Genomic DNA, 26,253 nt, shown 5'->3' on the forward strand with positions numbered 1-26,253 from the left:
ATGCATGGCATGCGCTTTGATTCCAAGCTCAATGTCATCGCTTGAAATTTGCTTGGACACAGGTTGTTCCAAGGCAAGCAACAGCTTAACCTTAGGGAGGTGCCAGATGATATTAGCTTATTATTCCGACATCAAGTTATGTGATGCCTTCAGTACATTGTGTGAAGTGACACTTGATAAAACCACTTCACAACTAAGTAAACTAGTGCTGTGCTTTGGCACCGGACTGCATGCAGTAAGTAAGCAAGCTATGCAGGTAATGAAATGTTAATGCATTGCTTATCACAGGCAACTATTTGTTATTGTTTTTAGTTTGTCTACGTTAAATGGAACAAGCAGCTGTTGAGGAAAATGTAACAAGGGGAAAAGGAGGCCCAGAGAACCACACCAGCAAGGCAAGAAGAATCACATGTCATGGATACTATTGATAATATGAGCACAGATGCAACTACTTTAAGAAAGCTCAATAACTGATTATTGTTGAACTGTATTGTGTACCTCATTTTCCTGGGCCTGCTGCAGTGCCTCTCCCAGCAGCCTGGCATTACCCGTGGTCAGATTGAGAAGTGAGGCATAACGATCAAGGAGGGATACGACCTAAAAAGGCAATAATTAATTAAATAAAAAACGAAACAAGCACAAGAAACTGCAAAGCTGACGGTTCATGAACACTGGACACTGGAACACAAATTGATACACAAACCATACTGCCACAAAATGTTGCTGAGCTCAATTCAGGGTCCAGGACCTATGAGGGCCTTGCACCTTACTAGTGCAGCCTATATGACATTTTCAAAGCATATATTGTGGCAAAGACCCAGTTGGCCACACAAGAGCACACAGTTATGCTGCTTGATCCCACTGTCCAAAGTTCTATGTGTCTCATCCATGTATTCCTGTGCAGAAGCAGTGCAAGCAAATGCATACTCACAACACCTCAACGGTGCTCTCTCAACACCTCACCATTTACAAACAGGTGCATGAGAGTACAAATGAGCTGATATGCAACATTAATACTGGCATTGTTCTTCCATTGTGTTGTGACATACCATAAAAATTAGGCAACCATCATGATTATCACCTTTGTGCACCTGTCTAAGCTACTAAGGAACACAAAAACGGAGGTAGAGATTTGGAAGCAGGAAGCAATATCTGCAAGGTAGCCATTGGCTGCAAGAGCCTCCCTCATGTGGTTGATAGGCTAAGCTGTCTTCGTTGAATCAGATGTGATTTTACACTCTGATTTGAGTGAAAGAACCACGACATGCTTTGTGCAACTGAGGTATCCCTCTCGGCATATGTATCCATCATCTAATGTGTTTTTACGACCTGCTGAATTGACTTGGAGACGGTTCAAGATGCCACAATGCGATGTGTCTACAGCCTTTCATCAGCCCAGCTTTAAGTCTGAAGTTCTGAAAAGTTTTGATGGCAAAACTTACTGGAGTCTTCACCCACATTTCCCACTCTACCATCAGTTTTCCATTGCCCATATAGTAGATGACTTGGAAAAAAGCTCAGGTTCACTGTACCGATTCTGCATTACTGACCATATGTCTGCCCAATGTAGCAACAGATCACAGAATATTTGGTAAATAAGTCACTCCTACAAAGCCCATACCTCTTTTTCAATGTTATTCAAAGCAGAGCCAGTTGGTCGGTGATCCAGCACTGCCCCTGCGGTAGACTCCACCTGATCTCTGTAGGCGGCCACCTTAGCCTCGTACTCCTGCAACACAATGGCACCCAAATCCATTTATGTTTCCAACTTGTGCCTTGGTTCTATTATGGGCTCAAACAAAATGTCACATCATGCTAAAATATGCAATTTGGCAATTGCAATACGCAATACGCAATCTCAACCAAAGTTGACAGGAGGATTAAGGGTCACTTGAAGGAGGTTGCAGGGACTTAATTTGCCCCCATCCCCAAGGTGGTTTCCACTTTGAGCAAAACCCATGTTAAGGTGTATATCTGTGTTACGATAGCTAATCGTGGCGTTTTTTCAAAGCTGCTTCTAATAACAAAAGTAACTAGCAATCAGCGGTTGCAGATGCTCACCAGGACATGTCTTCAGTGGTTTTTAAGGATTTTGTGTTAAAACAAATATGGCGGCCGAACCACGTGATCGATGACGTCATCATTTTTTTTTCCTTCGCCAATTTATCCCTAGATTATGCTCAATAAATTTCATCTTGATCGGATGAAGTTTTGTACTTGTCGAATTATGATGTCATAATGGAGGCCCCGATGACATCATCATTAACATATGTTATTCCACATGGAGAGTTCTTTACAATGAGCCATGTCCCAATTGTTTCTATGCAGCGCTTTCGGAGATATAGAGGTACAATTTTTTTCGGTTTTCCCAAGATGGCGGCCGAACCACGTGACCAATGACGTCGTCTTTTTTTTCCCCCTCCACCAATTTATGCCTACATGAAGCTCAAGAAATTTCATCTTGATCGGATGAGGTTTTGTACTTGTCGAATTATGACATCATTAGTAATTAATTTTATTCCCCATGGAGAGTTCTTTACAATGAGCCAAGTCTCAATTTTTTTCTATTCAGCGCTTTCGGAGATATAGAGGTGCAAAGTTTTTCGGTTTTCCCAAGATGGTGCCTGTAGCATGTGACCTATGACATTAGACTTATCATTAAAAATTATACAGGTGGAGGGCAACTATGGTGAAAATTTCCTGTCAATCGCACCAATGTTTGCAGAGAAAATCAGATTTATTCTGTGCGGACAAATAAACAGACAGACAGACAAACAAACAGACAGACTCAAATGCAATACCCTCTCCTCTGGCGAGGGTAAAAATATTAGAATCCACCAACATGTATGATTGCCTTTTGAAACAGTCGCGACTGCTGTTTAAAACGAAACTGAAAGATATTTGGAGGAATCCTGACATCCTTGAGGAATTATGTGCTTATCACGTCCACCACAGACTAAAGGACCCGAGTGGAGATCGACTGTAAGATATATATATATATATATATATATATATATATATATATATATATATATATATATATATATATATATATATATATATATATATATTTATATATATATATACAGTATATATATATATATATATATATATATATATATATATATATATATATATATATATATATATATATATATATATATATATTGTAATCCTCAGCTAAACCAAGCCCGTTCCTCTGCAATGATGCGTGGTGAGGTGAGCGTAGCGAGCTACGCGCACCTCACCGCGCATCACTACAGAGGAACGGGCTTGTTTTAGCTGAGGGTAATGACTGTACTTGAGTTGCTGTGTTGTCATGATTTACACCATTCTTAATACAAACAATTATTTTGCACAAATTTATTTGTAATATATGTGATATCACATTTTTATAAGCATTTAAAGTTGAAGATTTAGGTTGAAAATATAAAACAAATTAAGAAATGAATTCTTTAGCATATAAACACAGGAGGAGTAGGTGCAGACTGGAAGTGTGGGACGATTTCACAAAAGTTTGGGGGAGTAGTTCAATGACATGACAGACACACTGCAGAGATGGATGTATTGTACCATCTTCTACTACATAAAACACAATGTTTATTTGTCTGTCTGTCCCCCTTCATAAGGGTAGGTTTTAAAGGCTTTGAGAAGCGCTTTAGGAGGGATTTCAGTGGGAGGGGGGGGGGGGGGGGGGTTAATGGGCAATCTTTGAACACGACTGTGTCTCCACCGATTAAAACACCTAAAAGATTCTGACGACCCAAAAGATCCCAAGGACCCAGAGGACACCGAACACCCAATGGACCCCAAACACCCAAAAGACTGAAAAGACCCTGAAGACCCAATGGACACCAAAGACCCAAAAGACCCCATAGACCCAAAAGACCATGAAGACCCAAAAGTCCCTGAAGACCCAAAAGACCCTGAAGACCCAAAAGACCCTGAGGATCCAAAAGACCCCAAGGATCCAAAAGGCCCAAACAACCCCAAGGACCCAAAAGACCCAGAGGACCCAAAATACCCCAAGGATGCAGAAGACCCCCAAGGACTCTGAAGACCCAAAAGACCAAAAAGACCCTGAAGACCCAATGGGCCCAAACACCCAAAATACCATGAAGACCCAAAAGACCACAAATACCCAAAAACCCTGAAGACTGTTACATACCCAAAAGATCACAAAGACCCAAAATACCCCCAAAGACCTAAAATACAGCAAATACACAAAATAACCCAAAGACCTTCAAAGACCCTGAAGGCCCAAAAGACCCCGAAGACCCAAAAATACCCCAACGACCCTTAAACACCCAAAAGACCCTGAGGACCTAAAATACCCCAAAGGCCCTTAAAAGACAGTTAAACACCAAAAATACTCCAAATACCCCAAATACCCGAAGACCCAAAACACCCCAAAGACCCAAAACACCCCGAAGACCCGCAAAACCCGGAAGACCCAAAAGCCACAAAATACCCTTAAAGACCCAAAATACCCTTAAAGGCCCAAAGGATCCAAAAGACCCTGAAGACCCAAATGGCCCTGAAGACCCAAAAGACCATGAAGACCCAAAATATCTCAAATACATATATACGTATATATATATATATATATATATATATATATATATATATATATATATACTGTATATATATATATTAGGGTGGTGCTCAAAATAATTTTTTATAAATATTTACTGGGACATGGCTTTATGTTGTTCCTTTTGTTCCAAAATGAAAAGACACCAAATATGAAAGCAATCTGATTTTATTTAGGGGTGCCACATCAGCCTTCAAACTAAAGGTGTCTACAAAACTTTTCTATATATGGATCGAAAGCAAAACCAGAAGTTTGTTTAATGAAAATCCACCCTCCACTCACTTTCTTTGTATTCTAGCAAACACAAGTTACAATAGCTGCACAAATAGCACTATATTGCTATGAAAACTCAAATTCAATGATAACAATCCAAATGTTCAGTTCATAAAATGAAGAGACACCATATCACATAATATTAAAAAACCCAAATATAATGAGAAATGTAACTCCTATTCCTGGGCCTGTTTCACCACTGTTGCCTTCTTGGCATCGGGGTACATCTTCCTGTGAGCAGCAACAACTTGGAGCAGAGCTTGCTTTTGCTCTTCATCCTTTGTAAGGAGCTTATTGTAGTCTTGTATCAATGCGACACCCCTTTCTGCCCTGTCGTTCACCACGACTAAGCCACTGGCGGCTTTCTTTGCTTCCTGAAAGCTGGTTTCTTGCTCCCATGAACCAGGATCCTTATCCATCCAATCAGTTGGGGTCCCTAGGATGCTGAAGAAATGCTTGGTGTGTTTTGTTATGAGGCCAGCGATTGACAGGGCGGTTCCTCGTTTGATAGCTGGTCTCTTTGGAGAGGGGTTTTCACCGTCATTTTTCAATGCTTCAATCATATTGATCTTGCTTTCTTTGTCAATTCTGGTGTCAAAGAATGCAAATGCCACTAGTACTGGGCTCATGTACCACGTGTGGCGGCCAAGTGCCTTCAAGGCTGCCTGAGCCATCTTCTGATTGATTTGTTCAAACTTTTCCAACTTCTTGAAGAGGTTAATGTCATTCAGGGGAGCCTCAATAGCTTGTGGAGCCCGAAACCAAGCCTGTACATACACAAGGCAGACAAAAATGTTGAAGGCTCGGAGTTATCTCGCCTCTCGAAGTGTCAAGTGGAACTCTGACCGAAACATGAACACCTGTAGTGAATATAGTGCTTTTGCCATCCATCTGGCTCTGTGCATTGCTCCTGGAGCCATGATCCGGATTCCATGAGGTGGGATTCCTCCCATGTAGATGACAGTCAGTTCTAGGAGTTCACGATAATCATCTCGTGGCTGCTGATCTTTCAAACACACAAGAACGTTTTTGCTTCCAACACAGTGTCTACAGATCCCATTGAAGCCTTCCTCTCTGAGAATTGATCATGAAGAAACTTCCTGTCCTCGGGGTTGGTGATTATGGCCTCCGAATCTGCATGCCTAAGATCAAACGTCTTCTCCAAGGAGGCCTTGAAGGATGCTTCCTTTTTCTCTTGGGTCGCACCACCCCGCTTTGCACCTTTTTGGAGGCTCCTCCATTCTTCATATAGCCTCTCCAAACGATGGATGCAGTGCTGCTTCGTCGTTGTAGGTAGGTGAGCTTTTTCCCAGAACTTCACAACCTCTTCAATGGTGAGGGTTGCACTCTCCCGGGCAGTGCGATTCTCCTTCTTCAGGTGATGGAAAAACAGGACAAGAGATTGATGCACAGGACAAGAGATGCGGGAGCTTGGCACCTTTGATGGCATCTCCAGAAGTGGACCCAATGAGATACACATTATCCTGAGCCTGAGTTTTCAATGAAACACTGGTACTAGCACATGCCATATCTGCAAAATAAGCAAGAATGTGGGTAAAATCATGTTAATTCTTACTCCACAGGGTCACTCTCTACAAAAGAGCCACAGTCAATAAGTTAGGCCTACATATTACACACTAAAAAAGCGTACCCCTGACCCCGGGAACCTGTACAAAACATGCATGAAAATTGCCCAGATAGTGATCATAGGAAGTCTCAAAACTGTATGTATAATATATTGTATATATATAATGTATAATGTGTATTTATGTATATTTATTATTTAATGTATATTTACTATATATTTATTTTTAATATTATATTTAATGTATATATATAATTATGTATTTATTTTGTGTATATACAGCCCAAAAAATGGGAATTCCTATTTTTGCATGGGCGAAAATTCATCACTGGTGTGGCACCCCTAAATATTATTGGATTCCATTCAAATTTGGTGTGGTTTCCTTTGACACCAAAAGCAACAAAAATAGACCATGTCCCGGAGAAAATCTGCATTTTGCTTTTTTGAAGCCCACCCTAAATTATATGTATATATATATATATATATATATATATATATATATATATATATATATATATATATATATATATATATATATATATATATATATATATACATACATATATATATATATATATCAAATGCAACAATGAACCGAGTGACCCCTTAGTTGTCCAAAGATGAACTTCAGGATGAACAACTTCGGGGAAGGAAAGCTTAAAATTCTGCAAGTAGATGGAATAGATGAACTGCGTTTTTGCTTTGGAATAGGAAAGGATGCTTACAAGCTTATTGAGGTCATGAAATAGGAACTTGTAATAAAGTAAGAAATGTGTAAACACCTTTTTAATGTTTATAGCGAAGAATGTTGTGAATAAATCTTCAGAAAGCACGCTCTAAATGTGCATTGCTTAAGATGATTTTACATCATAACTAGAATACTTGCATTCCATTTGGGGTGAATAAAGCAAAGGGCAAACAACATACTAAACAGGTATAAAAAGAACTCGGTTGCCATTGCAAGTTAACATGACTCTACAATACAAAGTTAAGCTGCAAGATGATGAAATGGTCAAAGCGTGAGAATCTTGTCCAGTTTGGACATGTTAACCCAGCCAAGCCAACTCTTATCAAGCACATTGCGAGCACATGAAGAGTCGGAGGTTTGATTTGTAATTCATCCCCCTGCAAATACAACCGGAAACCACCCCATTAGCTTTCCCTATAGCTGTCTGGCAATGTGCATATCCACTTACCTCCTGTATCTACTACCACCCGTAGGACAGTAAAGATATAGTTACGCAGGGACGGAAACGTCATGCAAATGAAAGAGGTAAAAAAAAAAAAATTTAACTACCATCACACATCAAACTAGAGAGCTCATAGAATACCTTACCCCGTGCAGTCTTGAGAAAAAGGACATGGTAAGGGTCTCTTCAACTCTTGCTTTGCGTTTCCGAGCACAATTTATATTCGCTTTTCATGAACTTTGAATAACAGGTGTGATGGCAACCATACAAAGCCGATGGGTCAAATGGAAAAGTCAAAAGCTGAGCGGATGCAACTCTTCTCAGAGAAACTTGAAGATTTTGGATCGATCTTTGAGAGAAAGACGCACTAAACAGATAGATATTTTGGACAAAGTTAGCTCTGTGGTTGCATCCCTAGGCGCCGCCACTTTTGCATGAATCTCACTGTTACTCTGCCTTCATAGCTCACAGATAATTTTATTTTTAAACAAAAACTTTTGCCCAAATACTGCTAAATTGGAGGTTTTTGGAAGTGCAAACAAGGCGATTTGTGTTCTAGTGTTCAAATGTATAATTCAATTGAAATAAAATAAAAGTTTTAAAGGCTGCAGAAAAAAAACAAACAAACATTCAATCAGAAGATTACCACCACTAATGCAGTGACTTTTACACCACCTAATTTAACATGTTAAATCACATGTATCGCTTCGATGGCTAAATTTTATTTTTTTATGTTTACGTCAATCATTTCAATATTTGGGGAAATTAAACGTTAAGTAAATGAAATAGAAATTCGCACACCCACAATGTTGAAGCCTTGACTCAACATCCCAGGGTTCAACAAGCAAAGGCTCACCTTTACTGCATTACAGTATTTCTCGGAAAGTTCATGGCATCTGGTCACCTCCTCCTGGGTTCTTTCGACCTTTGCAACCAATGCCTGGAGAGTGACATTTAACATTTTAATATAAGCATACATAATTTTTGCTTTTCAAAATGCATGTTAATATCCCAGATAGATAAGAGTGGATCAAAACAATTTCACGTAATACAAACTCAAATTATTTCCACAAACAAAAAACAACACGGCACTTTCGAAATGACATAATCCGCCCCAAAATGCTCGGTGCGCATGCGCACACACCCCGGGAAACAAGATATTGGGACGAAATAAAATGTATTATGTGTCCACGAGAAGGATTGTTACTTGGAATGGCTCACCAAACTTCTGAAAGACACTTGGAAAAGTACCTGAAAATAACCTGAGAGAAAGGGCTGTGCCTCTGCACAATGAAAGACTTGGATAACTTTTCTCTCAACTTGCCGACTGGGTACCTGCTCATACTATAAACTCATGACCAAGTGAGTCGGTGGAAGTGGAGTGGAGGGACGTGTGTTCCACAACTCCCTGACAGATCGCTACCAATGAATGGACTGTGTATCTGGATTAGATTATTCTGAACACCGATTAGAAGGACATACCTGAAGGTTGTGCATGTACAGGGTAAATTTATTTACTATTGGTCATGTTGGAAGGGGAGAAAGAAGGGAGGCTCTATGGGAGCTTTGACGGCTGTTATAAATACAGTACCTTCAGAAAGTATTCACTCCCCTTGACTTTTTTCATATTTTGTTGTTACAGCTTAAATTTAAAATGGATTAAATTTAATTTTGTTGTCACTGGGTGACAACACGTGTGATTTTTACACCTGGTGTCACATAATACCTCAAAATGTAAAAGTGGAATTTTTTTTAGAAATTTTTTCCAAAAGAATCAATTGATAAGTTAACACCTTTGCTATGAATGAATGAATGAATGAAATGAATGAATGATCGTTTTGAGGCCATTGTTATGACATTCAAAATTCAGCTCAGGTGCATCCAATTTCCTTTGATCATCCTTGAGATGTTTTTGCAACTTGATTGGAGTCCACCTGTGGCCAATTCAATTGATTGGGCATGATTTAGAAAGAAACACACCTTTTGATACAGGGTCCCACAGTTGACAGTAAAATGTCAGAGCAGAAACTCTACCATGAATTCCAAGGAACTGTCCGTAGAACTCTGAAATATAATTGTGAGGAAGCATAGATCTGGGGAAGGGTATAAAAACAATTTCTAGAGTGTTGATAGTTTCCAAGAGCACAGTGAGCTCCATCATTAGTAAATAGAAAGATTATGGAACAACCCAGACTCTTCCTAGAGCTGGTCCTCTGACCAAACTGAGCAACCGGGCAAGAAAGACCTTGGTCAGGGAGGTGACCAATAACCCAATGACCAATCTGACAGGACTACGGAGTTCCTTGGCTGAGATGGGAGAACCTGCGGGAAGCACAACTGTCTCGACAGCACTTCCCAAATCTAGGCTTTATGGGAAAGTGACCAGACATAAGTCACCACTGAGAAAAAGGCACATGACAGCATGTCTGGAGTTTGCAAAAAGGCATGCAAAACTCTAGGAGCATGAGGCAAAATATTCTGTGGTCTGATGAAAATAGAACTCTTTGGCCTGAATGCAAAGCCCTACACCTAGCAGAAACAGAGCACAGCTCATTGCCCATCTCACTCCATCCTTACCATGAAGCATGGTGGTGGCAGCATCATGCTATGGGGATGCTTTTCAGCAGCAGTGACTGGGAGACTTGTAAGGATAGAGGGAACAATGAATGGAGTCAAATACAGGCAAATCCTTCTGAAGAACCTAGTTCAGAGTGCAAAAGACCTTAGACAGTGGCAAAGATTTACAATCCAACAAGACAATTACCCCAAGCACACAGCCAAAGCCACACTAGAATGGCTTCAGAACAAGAACGTAAAAGTCCTTCAGTGGCCCAGCCAAAGCCCAGACTTGAATACCATTGAAAATCTGTGAAAATATTTCAAAATTGCAGTTCATCCCATACAACTTGACAGAGCTTGAGCAAATCTGCAAGGAAGAATGGGAGAAATTCCCCAAATCCAGATGTGCAAAGCTGATGCAGACATATGCAAGAAGACTCAAAGCTGTAATCGCTACCAAAGGCGCTTCTACAAAGATTGACTCATGGGGCTGAATACTTATGTAAATTAGATATTTCTGTATTAAATTTTCAATGAATTTGTAAAAATTTCTAAAAACATGTTTTCACTTTGTCAATATGGCATATTTTGTGTAGATCAGTGGAAAAAAATCTCAATTTAATCCATATTAAATTCAGGGTGCAACAAAACAAAATGTGAAAAAGTTAAGGGGTGTGAATACTTTTTGAAGGCACTGCAGGCAAAGCGTAGAAATTAACAAAACCCGTTATAATCACTCTTTAGAACCCTTCAGAATTACCCTTGAGAATGCTTTGAATTCCCCGATAGAATTACTCTTTAGAACCCATTAGAACCCTTTAGAATTAGCCTTCAAAACCATTTAGAAATCACCATTAGAATTACTCTTTAGAATTACCCTTTAGAACTCATTAGAATGACCCTTTAGAACCCTTTAGAATTACCCTTTAGAACCTTCTAGGAATTACACTTTAGAATCCGTTAGAATTAAACACGAGTTGTTAGGGGGTTAGAAAGGTTCTTCTTCTTCTTCATTTTGAATGGATGGAAGAAAGGACATAGCCAAATATTGAAGTGGCTTCACCACTTAAAAATTACCTTACTCCTCTGTGCTCATGAGCACTCATGGGCACTCATGGCACTGCACAACTTGTCAAATTCCGATTATTATTTTTGTACACTTAGTCGAGGATCGTATAAGATCTAACATATAGAGCAAATAATAAAGTAAGCGGGAGACAAGAAGGGGAGAGAGAGGGAAACACAACAACAATAGGGAACAGGGACATCGGGAGATCAAAGCCTGCAGATTTTTGTTCCGATTCATGTTCTACAGTGTCCAAAATATGAAATTCAATTGAAATAAAGTAGTTCCTCAATCATAGACAGACAGACAAAATGAACCAATTGCTTAACCACGCCTTTTCGCTTTTCACGTGCGGGGTAATGATTATGATAATAACACAAGAACACCAACCTGCCAGCCTGGTAAAGACTCCATGTAGTCAATGGGGTGCATCGTGAATGTTGTGGAATATTTTTGGTGTATAAATGTGATCCAGTTAAGGGGTGGATTATGGTGCAAGTTAATTTCCTCTATATTTACTCTCCCTCTCAGTCTGTTTGCTAACTCAATGTGCTGCATACCTTCTGCTGGACGAGGAGAGACTGTAGTTCTCTGCTGGACTTGCCCTGTCTTCTCTGCGGTAAATCTTGCTGAGCCGAGACACCAAGCAGCCATTGTACAACGCAGTCGTGTGACTCTCGATAGTCCGCTAGAAGCAGCGACAGGTGGTCCAGTTCACATAGCCTATGGTACGTATGGAGCAGGCGGATAAGCATTTAACAAGTTTGGCTTTCAATTAATGTAGCAAAACCTACAGGCCAATAACAGTCTCAAACATCGAGAGAATAGTCTGTTAACCCACCGAGAGTCCATCTGTGAACCCACATTCCGCCATCGTTCATAAAGATGCCGTGCTGCCTCTGCTTCAGCTTCTGAATTCCCAGCATGAGGCTCAAGCCGTGACAGTCCCTCTGTGGCAGAGTGTGCTCGGCCCACCGCATCCTGTAGTCTTTGCAAGGCCCCACCATGCCGGCTAAGATCAGCCCGCATTCCCTGAAATATGTGGAAAAATATGTTATATACTTCTCATCGGACCAGAAAAATCGCAGTACCGTGGCCTTAGACTATTTTAGTATGATGGAAGGGTAGAGACCTAAAAAAATAGAATAGATTGGGAAAGTGAAAGCGAAACAAACAAATACTAGAGAGTTCAAAGAACACCTTATCCCACGCAGTCTTGAGAAAAAGGACATGGCAAGGGTCTTTTCATCTCTTGCTTTGTGTTTCCAAGCACGATCTGATATTAGCTACCATTACCTTTGTTTGTAAACTCTGAATAACAGGTGTGATGGTAACAATACAAATCTGATGGGTAACGGAAAAGTCAACAGATTAACCTCTTGCCAACTCCTCTCAGAGAAACTTACGATTTTGGAACGATCTTTGAGAAAAACATGCCCTAAATAGATAGATATTTGATCGGTAAGATATTTGATCGATAAGATCGGTAAGATATTTGATAGATATCTATCTAAATAGATAGACAGATAGATACTTACTTTTTCCACATGCAAAATTTGCATTTATGTTTATTTAAATTATACAATGGACTACAAAATGTAAATGTTTCATGATATTTGTAATATTATATCACCTTTATCTGTCAATATTGTTGAAATGAAGATCAAATAGCTGTATGTTGAAATAAGTTGAAAAAGTCAAAACTCTACATGGGATGTACTTACTTTTTCACGTGACTGTAAACTTGCTCGAGTACGACTAAACTGAAGGCGTTAGGAAGTGCAAGAAAGGCGATTTGTGTTTTACAGTGTTCGAAAATATAATTCACGAAATACAATAAAACTTTTAAAGGCTGTAGAAAAAAAGAAATATATATAGTGTATTTATTCAGAAGTTTACCGACGTTGATGCACCGTCTTTTACACCACCTTATTCAACACATTGAATTAGTTATTCATGCCCGTTGTTTTTGTGTCCTTCATGTAGTCCATAAAAACTGTGAGTTTCCTGTTTGGGATGATTTTCAATTTGGTTTGACTGCCAGACAGATGCAATTGCGACACTGCGAGTGTGAAATATGTACAATACGATGAGACTATGTACAATTTGCCAAATTCAGAACCAAAATACTGCTAAACTGCAGGTACATGTTCTGGTTTATGTTCTGAATCGTGTTCTACAGTTCAAAATATAAAATTCAATTGAAATGAAGCAGTTCCTCAATTGACTGACGTCTGAACCAATTGCTTTGCGTTACGCACATTGGGTAAGGTGTGAGCATCAACGGGAAAAGGCTGTATGGTATTTTATGAAGTCAATGAATGGGTGAATAGTAGTTTTGTCATATTCAAATATTTCTTTACTCAAAATAGAAAGATTTTCTTTACTTAAGACCAAAAGGTTATAGCTCGGTTTGTAAGATTCAATTCAGTAAGTGTGTGTGTGTGTGTGTGTGTGTGTGTGTGTATGTGTGTGTGTGTGTGTTGTTGGTTGTTGGTTGTTATCACCATATGCAGGTGTTGGAAGGTGGTTGTACTCGGGGAAGATTTTAGGGGGTAAAAAAAAAAAATTCCTTGTCCCCTGGTGTTGGCTTAGCAGTTAGGGTGCCGGCTTGGGATCCTAGGATCCTGGGTTCGAATCCCGGTCGATCGCTGAATTAACACCAGGGGGGTTGACTCAGCCTGTCATCCTTCTGAGGTCGGCAAATTGAGTACCAGTTCACTGGTAATTCCCTGTGTGTCGCAAGAGGCGACTAACAGGGTTGGTGGCAAGAAGGGCATCCGCCATAAAACATTGCTTCAAAAAGGGGACCACGGTGCCCAAAAAAGGCCAACCCCTGCTCTGCGGGGAAAATTGCCCCTAAAGGTGGTTCCAGGGACTGGGGTTAGAGGAAGACGCCAATTCCCTCTATCTAAATACACATCATATAGCGCCACCTGGTGGGAGCCGATATTGCAAAACTATTAATTTGCAATTGGTCACTGGATTTGACACGAATACAAATTATTATTACAGACCCTTGGCATCAAAAAGCTGCAGATATCGAACAAACAGTTTCAAATGGAGCACCTCGCCGCCATTAGAGCATTTAAATTGCATCAGGTGTGGCAAAAAATGTGAATTGTTGCTTCCAGATTGCCGGCTCGATGACAAGACGCCATTTGCATTTTTGCCGCCTACATCCCTACCCCGTTTAGAATCCTGTGCGGATGCGGGCAATTTACTAGTCTGTATTATAAAAGGAGCTGTGTCTGTCTGTCTGTCATGTTATAATGTAAGAACTGATAAACGGATTTCAATGAGACAAACAAGGTGGATTCAGGGAACTCCCGGGAAGGTTTGTGATGCAAAAATTCCCTTTTTTATGGGTAAATGTGCACACGTGGCGAAACTGTAAATGCCAACTTGCGATGCTGGTTATCCTTGCACGTGGGGCAGGATCTCCCAGGAATCCTGTTTTGTTCTTGCTCCATAGATTAGCCATCACCGCTATGCCGAGGAAAGGGAAAGCCCCATTTTTCTAGCGTTTACATAATTTTTAGATGTCGATAGAAAGGCATAATTATCTTTTTTCTGTTTCCGTTACATGTGAATAGGTACACCGTATCCCTGTCGTAAGAGGCGACTAAAGGGTTGGTGTCAGGAAGGGCATCCAGCCATAAAAACATTGCCTCAAAAAGGGAACCATGAGAATTGCCATGGGGACTCTAGCAGAGAAACTGTTGTACCAAATAGGTACAACCGCAAGGCTCTAGCAGAGAAAATGGCCTTAAAAAGGGATTTTTTTTTTAACCTTACATTTCCTTTTTGTTTTGTAGAGATGGGTATCAACTCAAACCATCCCATCGAGACAGAAAGGTATTTAGAGATGTTTGTGATGGCCAGTTCATGCAGACAATTTTCAAAACAACCCCTACAGCAAGAAAGCTCAACAGGTAATGTAGTCTGGAGGCATATCCCCAAAAGTGGCCTAGAAAAGGTGGTAGGGGTACACTCATGTTACAAGCTGGCAACAATGTTTTTCTGAAAGCCCAGACCTCTAGGAACCCAAAAAGTCTTGTTGCCAGCTTGGGAAATGGTTTGGACCAGATTTGTGGCCATTTTTCAAAATGGCCGCCTACATTTTTGGTGTTTTCTAATATTTGAGCTCTAGAACTTATATCTGGCTGTCTTAAAGGTCTCTAGGGTTATGACCTTATAACATATAGTCATACAACAATCCTCACCCAAATTGGGGTGCATGGCATATCTATAAGTGGTTTTATTGAAGCAAAAAGGCAAAAATATGCCTGAAAAACGCCTTCATTTTGATTTTTCCAAATCACTAAATTGCATACTGTGAAGTTGTTCTTTGGTCAATTTCTTTCAAAATAGTTTTAAAATTTGCCCAGATCCCTCCTCTTCATTAGCAAATCTTCAGGAATATACCCAAGTTCTCAGAAAATATGTTTTATGCATGATCAGCTACCCCTACCCCCTAAATCACAAAACGTGCCAATTTTCAATATTTCCAGATTCCAACCAATATCATTGTTGTATGACTTTTTCTCATCATGATAGGTCCAAATTAACTTACTCTATGTGATTAGGTGTTAATAAAAATTGAATTTCACACTTTAGTGAAAATCCAAGATGGCTGCCAAATGGCCAATAAAATATAATATTTCACATTATGACGTTAAGTTAAGGTAATGCAGTCTACCATTTGATACCAACACATTTTTGAGACATAATATATTGCAATAATGATGCTTTCCTTTGTATCCTTCCTCAGGTCCTGCCCGAATCATCATTTTAACATAATTGTTGTGTTAACAATGTACTATAACATATTGCTTGTTGCATGTGCTGTAAATAGCTTTCAGTGTTGTGGTAGACATAGTCTTTGTCTCTTTCCAGATATGAATGAAGATGGAACCTGTAGCTGTGATAGGCGGGAGACGGAAGAGAGAATCAGTTGCACTGGACATCGACTGGAGCACATGCTTCATTTGCCAAGGCAACAGAAAAAATGAAAAGACAACCAAGCCCACAGATGTTGGTCTCGAACGCTTTAAAGACTGTGTGATTACGAGACAGAAATACCATGACCATGAGTACATCTCAACACTTGACAGAATACAGAGTATTGACCTTGATGATGAAAAAGAACACATAGTATGGCACAGGGGCTGTTATTCAAAGTTTACACATGCCAACCATATTGAGAGACTGAAAAATCGGCATGAAAAGGAAGCAAAGGACTCGTGTGACCAACCATCTACATGCATTCGCCCCTCTTCTAGAGCATCAGTTGCTTCAGTGTCCTGGGACAAATGTATTTTCTGTCAGGAGGATAAGGCAGGAAAGCAATTGAGGAATGTAGCCACTTTAGAGACCTCAGACAGAATACTAAATGATGCTCAAAAGAACAAGATTATGAGATGCCGGTTGGCAGGAATAAGTGACCTAATAGCTGCTGAAGGGAAGTACCACCTTCCTTGTTATGTAACCTTCAGGAGGAAGTCTGAGTCAACTGTGGTAGAAGAAGGCCCAGAATATCCACCAGATGTTTGTTTCAACAAAATGATCGAGGAGGTGGATGCTGGGCTGTCTGGAGGAGACATCTATACCATGAAAACCATCTGGCACCAATACTGTTACATGATGAGAAGAGACTTCAGTGTCTGTGTGGAGCAATGTGACCGACAGAGTTACAAAGCATTCAAGAACAAAGTCAAAAGGGTATTAGGAGATAGGGCAGATTTTGTACAGTCCATGAATCAACAGGATTCACTTCTAGTCTTCCCACTAATTCAAACAGGTATTGTTGTTCAGAACTTAGCAGAGATGGCAGATGAGCTAGAACAAAGTGAGATACAAGATTCTGATGAAACCTCCCAGCACATTCCATCTTTCTCAGCCGAAACAAAGGACAATGAACTCTTGAGTTGGCTTTACAGAGTAGTGGGGGGGCCAATGTTTTCCCGTTGAATTCAAATGTTAATTTGTGGACACTGGTTGGGTTGTCTTTAGGGATGATAGAAGTTGTAGAAAAAATATGTCTCCATTTTTTTCAAGTTCTTTATAGCGGCCATTTTGGATTATCAAAATGGCGTTTGTTGAAAACCGAAATTGTCATTATCTTGGCTTCTAAATGACCTAGAGTGTTAATTTTGGTGTCCAAATGTACATATTTGCGGATACTTAATCCAATAAACACACATTTATACACCTACATATGATCAAAAGGGTTCTTATGGCAGCCATCTTGGATTTTCACGCACTTATGCCAACACATATATATATTTTTTTCCATCATTTTCACTTCTAAATCACATAAAGGCTGGACTTTAGTGTTCAAATGTACACTTATAATGTCTTTGTGCAATATTTTTAGTTGGCAGTGTTCATTGTTACATTGAAGGATCTCCATCCTCCTCATCATCAGTGTTATCGATTCCCATGGGGCGCTCCTGACCCGTGTTACCACACACCTCTTCATCTGCCCCACACATACACATCTCAGAACAGTTGAGATGCTGAGACCTGCATGAGCAGTGAGACATGCATTGGGTCTTCTTGCAGTTACATTTGATTAGATGTGTGATGGCAGCTGGGGCTGGAGGGTCCTTGGTTGTGATGGGCACCAGCTGATCTCCTTCTGCTCTCCATCCATGTTCTGTTGGTTGTGGAAGCTGGGGGTCCGGTACATCAGCCTGATGCCACACCATGGCCTGGAAATGTGCACGAGCAATGGCTTCATGTAAAGCTCCCCGTGTTGGTGGCAGCTTCTGTGCCTCTAGCTGTTTCTTGGTAAACAGTCTCCACCTCAGCTTGCCCACATCCACAACTGTAGTACGAGGCTCATACAGCTGGCATACAAATGCCTCAATGTCACTTTCTGTGTCAGCTCTCAGCTCCTCAGAGGCCCCAAGGTCATGAAACGCAGATACCACCTCAACAGAGCACCTATTGAGGGCTTGCCAACATGTGAGCTTTCCCTTGCCGGCAAACCGACCAGTCTGGTCTGCTCCCGTGAATGCATGGAATCCTGGTAGGGCTGCAGCCTTCCTGACACCAAGTTCATGTACTATTGGTTCCAGTGAGATTTGCCTCTTCTTGTTCCCCACACCCGTGATGAAGTATGTGTCTTTGCATAGTTCATGGTACCGGTGGAGTGCTAGGATGAATACATCAGTATCAGGTGACTGAATGTACAGCTGTGTTGCACCTCTTCGGACGGCATCTAGACTGTGAAGAAAGATCCTCGTATCAGCCTCCTCCTGGGAGCTACGGAGATGCTGTACATCCATGCAGTTGGAGAAGACATCCTGCCTTGAAGTGACGATGAAGACCTTGGTAGTCCCCTCAAAGTGACACAGAGCTTTCTTTGCCAGATAGACAGTTAGCTCATCTTTGGTGTTGGTGTGCGACAGGAACTGTTTTGCTGTCAGTTTCCCAATCGGGGTGCTGTCTTGAACGTGGTAAGCAGTGGGCGGCTTGCCACCTTGGCGCCTCTCCCGTGTGGCCTCTTTCAGTGAATTTGGCAGATCATATCGGTCAAACACGAGGTGGACTTCATCATACCCGTTGGTCTTGCAGTCCAGTGTTGCATTGAAATGGCCAGCCCACTGGGCACATGTTTTGACCCATTGTGGCTTACCCATTGCTTGCACTAATGCCATGCCGTCTATGACAGTCACCTTCTTGGGAGGGGGTGGAGTATGTTCAGGATTGTCGTCGTCTGGCTGCTGACCAGTGCCAGTTGACTTCTTGGGTAGATCTTCTAGGATGGTCCTCTATGGCATTCCCAGCAGCCCTCAGTGCAGCCATCACAGTGTGCATCTCCCCTAGTCGCAGTACCCACTTGCCTTTGCAGTCATCTCTGGTCATCTCCAGCTGTTTGGCTCGCTCATACAGGGCCATGTCTAAGGTGATCACTGTCTTCCTATCGGGACCCATGACCATGCAGTTGATTTGCTGTGTCTGTTTCAAGACTGTTATCAGTGTTTGCCATTCATGGGCTGGTGCTGCTACCAATGGCAGGGCGTTGACCTCTGTCAGAGGCTTCGAAGAGGAGAGCAGTGAGTTGTAGGCTGTCCAAGTTGGGATATTGTGATGCTTGATCCTACTGCCAGGTGGTTGTTTTGGATCGTGGACGAGTGACCCAACAGGGTCAGCATGCTGGGGTTCTGCAGCTTGCAGCTGGTCATCTGGTGGGATGATGTCGTCTTGTACGTCCTCAGCTTCAGCTGTTCGCATGATTGTGCGTGAAAGTAGCCACACTGTGTCCGTCGCAGAGTACGGCTTGGTGACATCTGGGTTTGACCGTGTCTTGAAGCTATACGTGGTACCTGTGGCAGATTGTTTGTTTGGTGCTTGGCAAGGAACAAAGTCTGGAGCAGTCAGAACCTTGAGTGAGCGGTGTCTGGCCTTTCGGTCATGTAGTGTCAGTGTTCTATGTTCATCTGTGGAGGGTGCATGTTCCCGTCGTTGGTAGAGTGCCCAGGCTGTAGCATGGAGTGTCCGCTTCCCATCAGGTGTGTCTTCATTGAAGTCACTGTTGTCCACTGCAAAGAAGACAAACGTCCCTATGCGCATGGTTCTTGGAAAGTATACACCCTGTTCTGTCGTAGACTCTATGACTGAGTTGGCCAGCTGTGTCTCCAACCGCAAGATCCGACTATAATCAACAGACAGACCGAACCCATGCAGGAAATCCAGAAGCTTCTTGTTTCTGGTGGACTGATGGACTACAATGGCAACGGCGAGCTGCTGTGGCCATTCTAAGCGATGGCGGAATGGTGCATCTGGCTCTTTGGGCTTGTACGTGACTTGGCGTTTTGACTTGTAGCCGTACATGATGTTCTGACTGATGGTTATAACATCTCGATGAATAGTGGCTGAGCGCATAGTCTCTGGCTCAATGCTCGTGGCTGGTCCTTCCAGTAGCCAGCGGAGGAAAGCATAGAGTACTTTGGGTACATGCTTTTCAGCATCATCAGTGTTCATTTCTCCTTCAAATTGCCATGGGTGCTTGTTCTGACAAGCAATGGCACTGCGGAGAACAGAGGCACTCTCAAACAGTTGTTCGATGTTTTTTTCATTTGTCTTCGTCATTGCATCTTCGACAGCTGCATCACGCACGGCAGTGGAGAATACACAGTCTGACTCGTTTCGACGTTTTGGTTTCATGAAGTGAACGTCATCAATGTGAGAGTTGATTTTCTCCTTCATGCCTTGGGTAGTAGGTGATGGGACATTGTGCACACCATTATTGTCAAGAATCCTGGAGTAAACCGACTTCAGGTCAGACATGTTGAGAATTTCACCAGCTTGGAGTAGAGAGCGAACAAGGCTGACAAACTCAATGTCTGCGGCTATTTTGATAACATTAGTTTCTTGCAGTATGTGTTCTTTGTCATCACTTGATGTCCCACTCTTGGGAGCACGTTGGACATTCTGCACCCAGCATGGGAGATGATACTTGACGTCGATCGCATGAGCATCATGTGCACTGATGGCAGCACTCAGCTGAACTTTCCACTTGTGGTTGCTGCCTTCTTCAACAGCTTTCTTCAGCTGTTTACCTGCGTTGAACGTGCATACAACATGTACACTTTCCTTAGTGACCTCTTGACAGAAGAAACAAAGGTCTCTGTTGAATGGAGTTGATGATGAACGTGTGAAGCGAAGAGTCTCGTCTTGCGTAGAACCTGAGGTACTTGCAGCGGCAGGTGCAGAAGAAGGACGTCCACACCTCTTATGAAGATGCTGGGTGTCGCCATGTTCGCAGGCTTTCTGGTGGCGAACTCTAGCACGCTCCAGGTGAGCAGTGTTGCATGTAGATCCATAACATGCCCGGTGCCACTTTGCTTTATTGTTCCTCAAGTCAGTGGCAGTGAAACAGCTTAATCGTTCGCTGATCTGTTTGAAGTCGGCATCACCATATCGTGCCCTCTCCTGGATGAACTGGAGAAACTTTGCATATGAGCCCAGTGCTGGCTCAGTCACTAGTGCACCTTGGGGATCCTGGCACTGAATGCAAAGTGTGAAATCAGTTTCTTTCTTGGTTTTCTTGCTTTTTGGCTCCATCATAGCTCAGGGTCACGAATCTGGAACATACAAATAACAAATAACAATTAAGATAGATGTGCATTAAGTTAGATTTTGGACACTGGTTCGGCTGTGCCATAAAAACCTATTTTTATCCCTTGTAGGTTATTAAAGAAGGTTTCATTCAATTCTCTATCCCCAAAAATGTACAACTGGACACCAGAATCGAAACTCTAGGTCATTTAGAAGCCAAGATAATGGAATTTTACGTTTTCGACATCCGCCATTTTGAAAATCCAAAATGGCCGCCATAAAGAACTTGAAACAATTGGAGACATATTTTTTCTAGAACTTATATCATCCCTAAAGACAGCCCAACCAGTGTCCAAAAATTAACAAGCAATTTCACCGGGCATTTCAATCTGCTACATTGGCCCCCCCACTAGAGTGGCAGTCAAAATGAGAAATGACATCAAGACAATGCCAGGACACTCAGATATTGGAGACATCAATACTGAAAGTGCACAGAAGGTGGTTCCTGAAAGCCTTTACATTTTCCTACGCCTGCTGTGTGATTGTGACAGCATATTTGAAGATTCTGAAGGGACCTCCGAAGGTGATGATGATGGAGAAAGCAAAAGGATTTTGAGCATAGCACAGGACATAGTATGTTTGGCATCTGGTGGCAGAAAGCAGACACCAAAGCAACTAGGGCTAGCTCTCACTGTTCACCAAGCAACAAGGTCCAAGGACTTGGTGCAACTAATGCATGCTGCAGGACATGGTGTTAGTTATGAAACTGTAAGAAGAGCTGACACTGCCCTTGCAAACTCTGTCTTGGCCAGATATGTTGAGCAAAACAACACAATAATACCCCTGAATTTTGCACAAGCTACCTACCAAGGATACATCAGATATGCTAATGATAACATTGACATCATAGAGGAGACCCTTGACGGTCAAGGCTCCTTTCATGCCTCACAGTCTGCTGCCTTTCGAAGAAGCATACCTGGCGAAAAGACCATTGCACCTGATGTCAAGTCAAGCAGTAGCAGATCTGTAACTGTGCCAGAGCATTTCAATGAGATTCAACCTTCAGGCATGGGCACCCAGAAACCCGAAGCAACATTTCCAGTAGCTGTGAAAGCTGATTGGTATATGGAATCGGATGCCCAGGTTATCTCTGAGGCTATGGCCATAGATGTGTCATGGCTCCTTGCACGTCAGTCTCACACCGAGGACCAGCATGTTCCAGGCTGGACAGCATTTAACCAGCGTGTGTCTGATGTGAATCCAGCAAAGACTACAGTAGGGCCTATGCCGATAATCAATGAGTCTGCACATGAGTTTGACACCATCTGGACAGTGATTCAAAACTGCCAAAGGATGACTGCTGCACTAGGGCAAACGTATACAGTACTTACCTTTGATGAGCAACTGTACTGTAAAGCCAAGATGTTGCAGTGGGCCAAACCAGACAAATGCAAAAACCTAGTGGTGATGCTTGGTGGTTTCCATATTCAAATGAATTTCACCAAGGTTATTGGACAGTACATGGCAGATTCCGGCTTGAAGGACATTCTGGTAGAAAGTGGTGTGTATGGCGAGAACACTGCACAGAACATCCTCAACGGGAAACAATGGAACCGCACAATCCGTGCCCACAAGCTTGTGTTTGAGGCATTATGGCGAATTCTGTGGCAGAAGATCCTACATTGGCTGAATGAAAATGAAGTACAGATTGATGCAGAAATCAATCAGGTATCAGAGGACCTTTCGAGAGCTTTCCAGCAGGCAGACGACGAGGCCATCTACAGTGCTCTGAGGCGTCTGGTGCCCAAGGCCTACCAGGTCAGTGCCCTAATAGAAGACATGGACAGGGAACACGAGGCAAATGCCACATTTGTATATTGGCGGCAATACATGCATCTTGTGAGCATCCTCCTGAGGTTCACCCGTGCCATCAGAGATGCCAAGTGGGAATTGTTCCTGACCACTTTTCGCGAGATGCTCCACTGGTTCGGAGCCTTCGACCGGCCAAACTACCTGCGATGGGGCAGTGTGTTCCTGGCAGATATGAATCAGCTGGGGCACACTGCGCCTGAGGTGTTGGCAGGTTTCAATGAAGGGGACTTCGGAGTGAAGGAAAGCACACAAAAGTTCAACCAAGTACCTGATGATCAAGGACTGGAGCATGTCAACAAGATGGGCAAAATCGCTGGAGGAGTCATTGGTATCACACGCTCTGAAACTGCCATGTTATTGTCAGCTATGTTGGAACTAATATACTCCGCAAACAAGGCACTTCCAAATCCACACTACTTTCCTGAAATTCAAATGTTATAAAACATAAATTTTACATAAAGTCCCCCTCTAAAATAATACATCTTCAACTCATCAAGACTCTTTCACATACATGTGACCTATAGAATAGTAGTGCCTCATATATTTAGTATAAATGGAACATTTTAGAAGTGCCTCTGAATGAAATTGCAGTCTTATGGTCTCGCGCCACCAAATATTCTATGGCCATTTGGCAGCCATCTTGGATTTTCACTAAAGTGTGAAATTCAATTTTTATTAACACCTAATCACATAGAGTAAGTTAATTTGGACCTATCATGATGAGAAAAAGTCATACAACAATGATATTGGTTGGAATCTGGAAATATTGAAAATTGGCACGTTTTGTGATTTAGGGGGTAGGGGTAGCTGATCATGCATAAAACATATTTTCTGAGAACTTGGGTATATTCCTGAAGATTTGCTAATGAAGAGGAGGGATCTGGGCAAATTTTAAAACTATTTTGAAAGAAATTGACCAAAGAACAACTTCACAGTATGCAATTTAGTGATTTGGAAAAATCAAAATGAAGGCGTTTTTCAGGCATATTTTTGCCTTTTTGCTTCAATAAAACCACTTATAGATATGCCATGCACCCCAATTTGGGTGAGGATTGTTGTATGACTATATGTTATAAGGTCATAACCCTAGAGACCTTTAAGACAGCCAGATATAAGTTCTAGAGCTCAAATATTAGAAAACACCAAAAATGTAGGCGGCCATTTTGAAAAATGGCCACAAATCTGGTCCAAACCATTTCCCAAGCTGGCAACAAGACTTTTTGGGTTCCTAGAGGTCTGGGCTTTCAGAAAAACATTGTTGCCAGCTTGTAACATGAGTGTACCCCTACTGTCACATTTCCTGGAAGTGCCTCCAGACTAATGATGCAAAAAGATACTCAAGTTTTTAACTGGAGACATTGTTGAGTTACATTTACAAATGAGGCACCACATTGTAAACTGCACCTAAGATGATGTCAGTCTTCCTTTAAAGGGATGAAATCTCAAATTTAGGTCACAGTGTGAGGGTTGCAGAGGCATCATATGTTAACACATGTGGAATGGAAACATCAACTACATGAGAGGAAATGTACAACTGAGACGATGCCGAAGTGAGAGTCCAGTGGTGCCGAGTACCTTTACAGATTGCTGGTACTGCTCTATAGCCTGGGCGTTGGTGGGTACACTGCTCTGCTCAGCAAGACTGGTCTCAAACTTCACAAGGTCCTGCTCTAGACCAGTCATAATGCTTTGCACCTGTTTCCAGCACCTGAGTCTGTGAAGCAAAACGAGGCCATGATAAAGAAGTTTCACTTGCTTCTCAGAGTAACAGAGAATGGACAGGTCAGAAGCAAAAGTGGAATCAAACTGATATAATGTTATACATCACAAGAAGCAACATTTTCTATTTTACTTTTTTTTTTTTCTACAAAATTGACACTCATAGCAGAAATGATCAACAAAATAGAAAGAATGAAAATATTTTAGGAAACATCTACAACCACATGGAACTTGCAATGATCAACTGGTGTTGTAAGAGCACCTTTCCAAGCTAGACGTTGACAAATCACTCAGGTGGGATCGAATCTGCAGGCAGCGGTCCAATTCCGCACGCAGGTTGGCTTGGCTGGGAGCACGGCTCACGTGATCAAACAACGGCTCGCATTGCTGGCCGATCCGATCCACCCTCTTGCCAAGGGTGTCTACCTCTTGGTCTAGTCTCTGCAGGAACAAAGCTGGAGAGTCACTTGCAAGGTGTGCTGATGACGTGTCACAAGAGGTTTGTAGTGCATACGTAGAAAAACGGAAGTAAAGTGATCATCCACAACCCGTGACATTTGATTATCAGATTTGAGCACTCGCTTCACAAAACCCTCCATAACCTATCACATGGTCACTTCTGCATAGGAGATGTGGACATGCTAATAACACGCCACACAAGTTTCGTTTACTCTCATGCAACTGAACAAATCACAGCTGAGATAATTATTTCAGTCACAGGTGAAGCTTATATATTTCCTGCGGAGTGTGTTCTCTACCTCCTGCCTGGTCAGCATGCTGGGCATGTTCTCCAGTGAACTGTCAGCTGATTGCTCCCTCACCACCTGGACCACCTCATCTCGCAAACCCATCAACCGGTCACCTGTAGCTTGGAGTTCAGCGAGGAGCCGACGGCACGTCTGCTCTTCATTTTCCTCTGCAAACACAGAGCAGAGTAATGTTAAATAAGCACTCATCACTCCAAGGGTTGTACAAGTGAAAGTTACTTTTTTGTAATAATAAAGGTAAGATCCAGATGCTGGAGGAATATTTGTGCCATTTTCCCAAATACAGCAAGATCTCTCCATAATAGGAAAATCCTTCATGACGTGGGTGCTTCATGTATCACTCCATTGATAACCTTAGACTAGGAGGCTCAATGCTGTGCCCAATATCACTACCTCTTAAACTGCTCATAACAGGTATGCAATTTTCCATGATAGGGTGTGTGATGCATCAGTGACAAATTCAGAAAAAGTAACCCTTTCCGAGTTATCAACTGTGCAGTTCTTCGCTGTCCCATGAGAACACCTATGTCGTCCATCACTGCATTGGTTCTACAAAG

The 26,253-nt window shown here is 41.9% G+C and overlaps 1 protein-coding gene across 5 annotated transcripts in view; it reads right to left on the minus strand.

Annotated features, from left to right (window-relative positions):
- Window positions 1–26,253, minus strand: part of LOC137438859 (plectin) — a 230,855-nt gene that overhangs the window by 78,895 nt on the left and 125,707 nt on the right. For all 5 annotated transcript variants that reach the window (XR_010986805.2, XM_068134291.2, XM_068134290.2 and 2 more), the window contains 8 exons: window positions 25,688–25,845; window positions 25,192–25,370; window positions 24,786–24,924; window positions 12,109–12,299; window positions 11,828–11,990; window positions 8,499–8,582; window positions 1,622–1,729; window positions 499–597 (listed from right to left, as the gene is read on the minus strand). Coding sequence is in view for 4 of the 5 variants with exons in the window: in XM_068134291.2 (XP_067990392.2) it covers window positions 499–597; window positions 1,622–1,729; window positions 8,499–8,582; window positions 11,828–11,990; window positions 12,109–12,299; window positions 24,786–24,924; window positions 25,192–25,370; window positions 25,688–25,845 (1,121 nt within the window). In the remaining variant the exon portion in view is untranslated. The remainder of the gene's footprint in view (window positions 1–498; window positions 598–1,621; window positions 1,730–8,498; window positions 8,583–11,827; window positions 11,991–12,108; window positions 12,300–24,785; window positions 24,925–25,191; window positions 25,371–25,687; window positions 25,846–26,253) is intronic.

Source organism: Myxine glutinosa, chromosome 13 (genome assembly GCF_964187855.1).
Source record: "Myxine glutinosa chromosome 13, kmMyxGlut1.1, whole genome shotgun sequence".
Classification (NCBI taxonomy): domain Eukaryota; kingdom Metazoa; phylum Chordata; class Myxini; order Myxiniformes; family Myxinidae; genus Myxine; species Myxine glutinosa.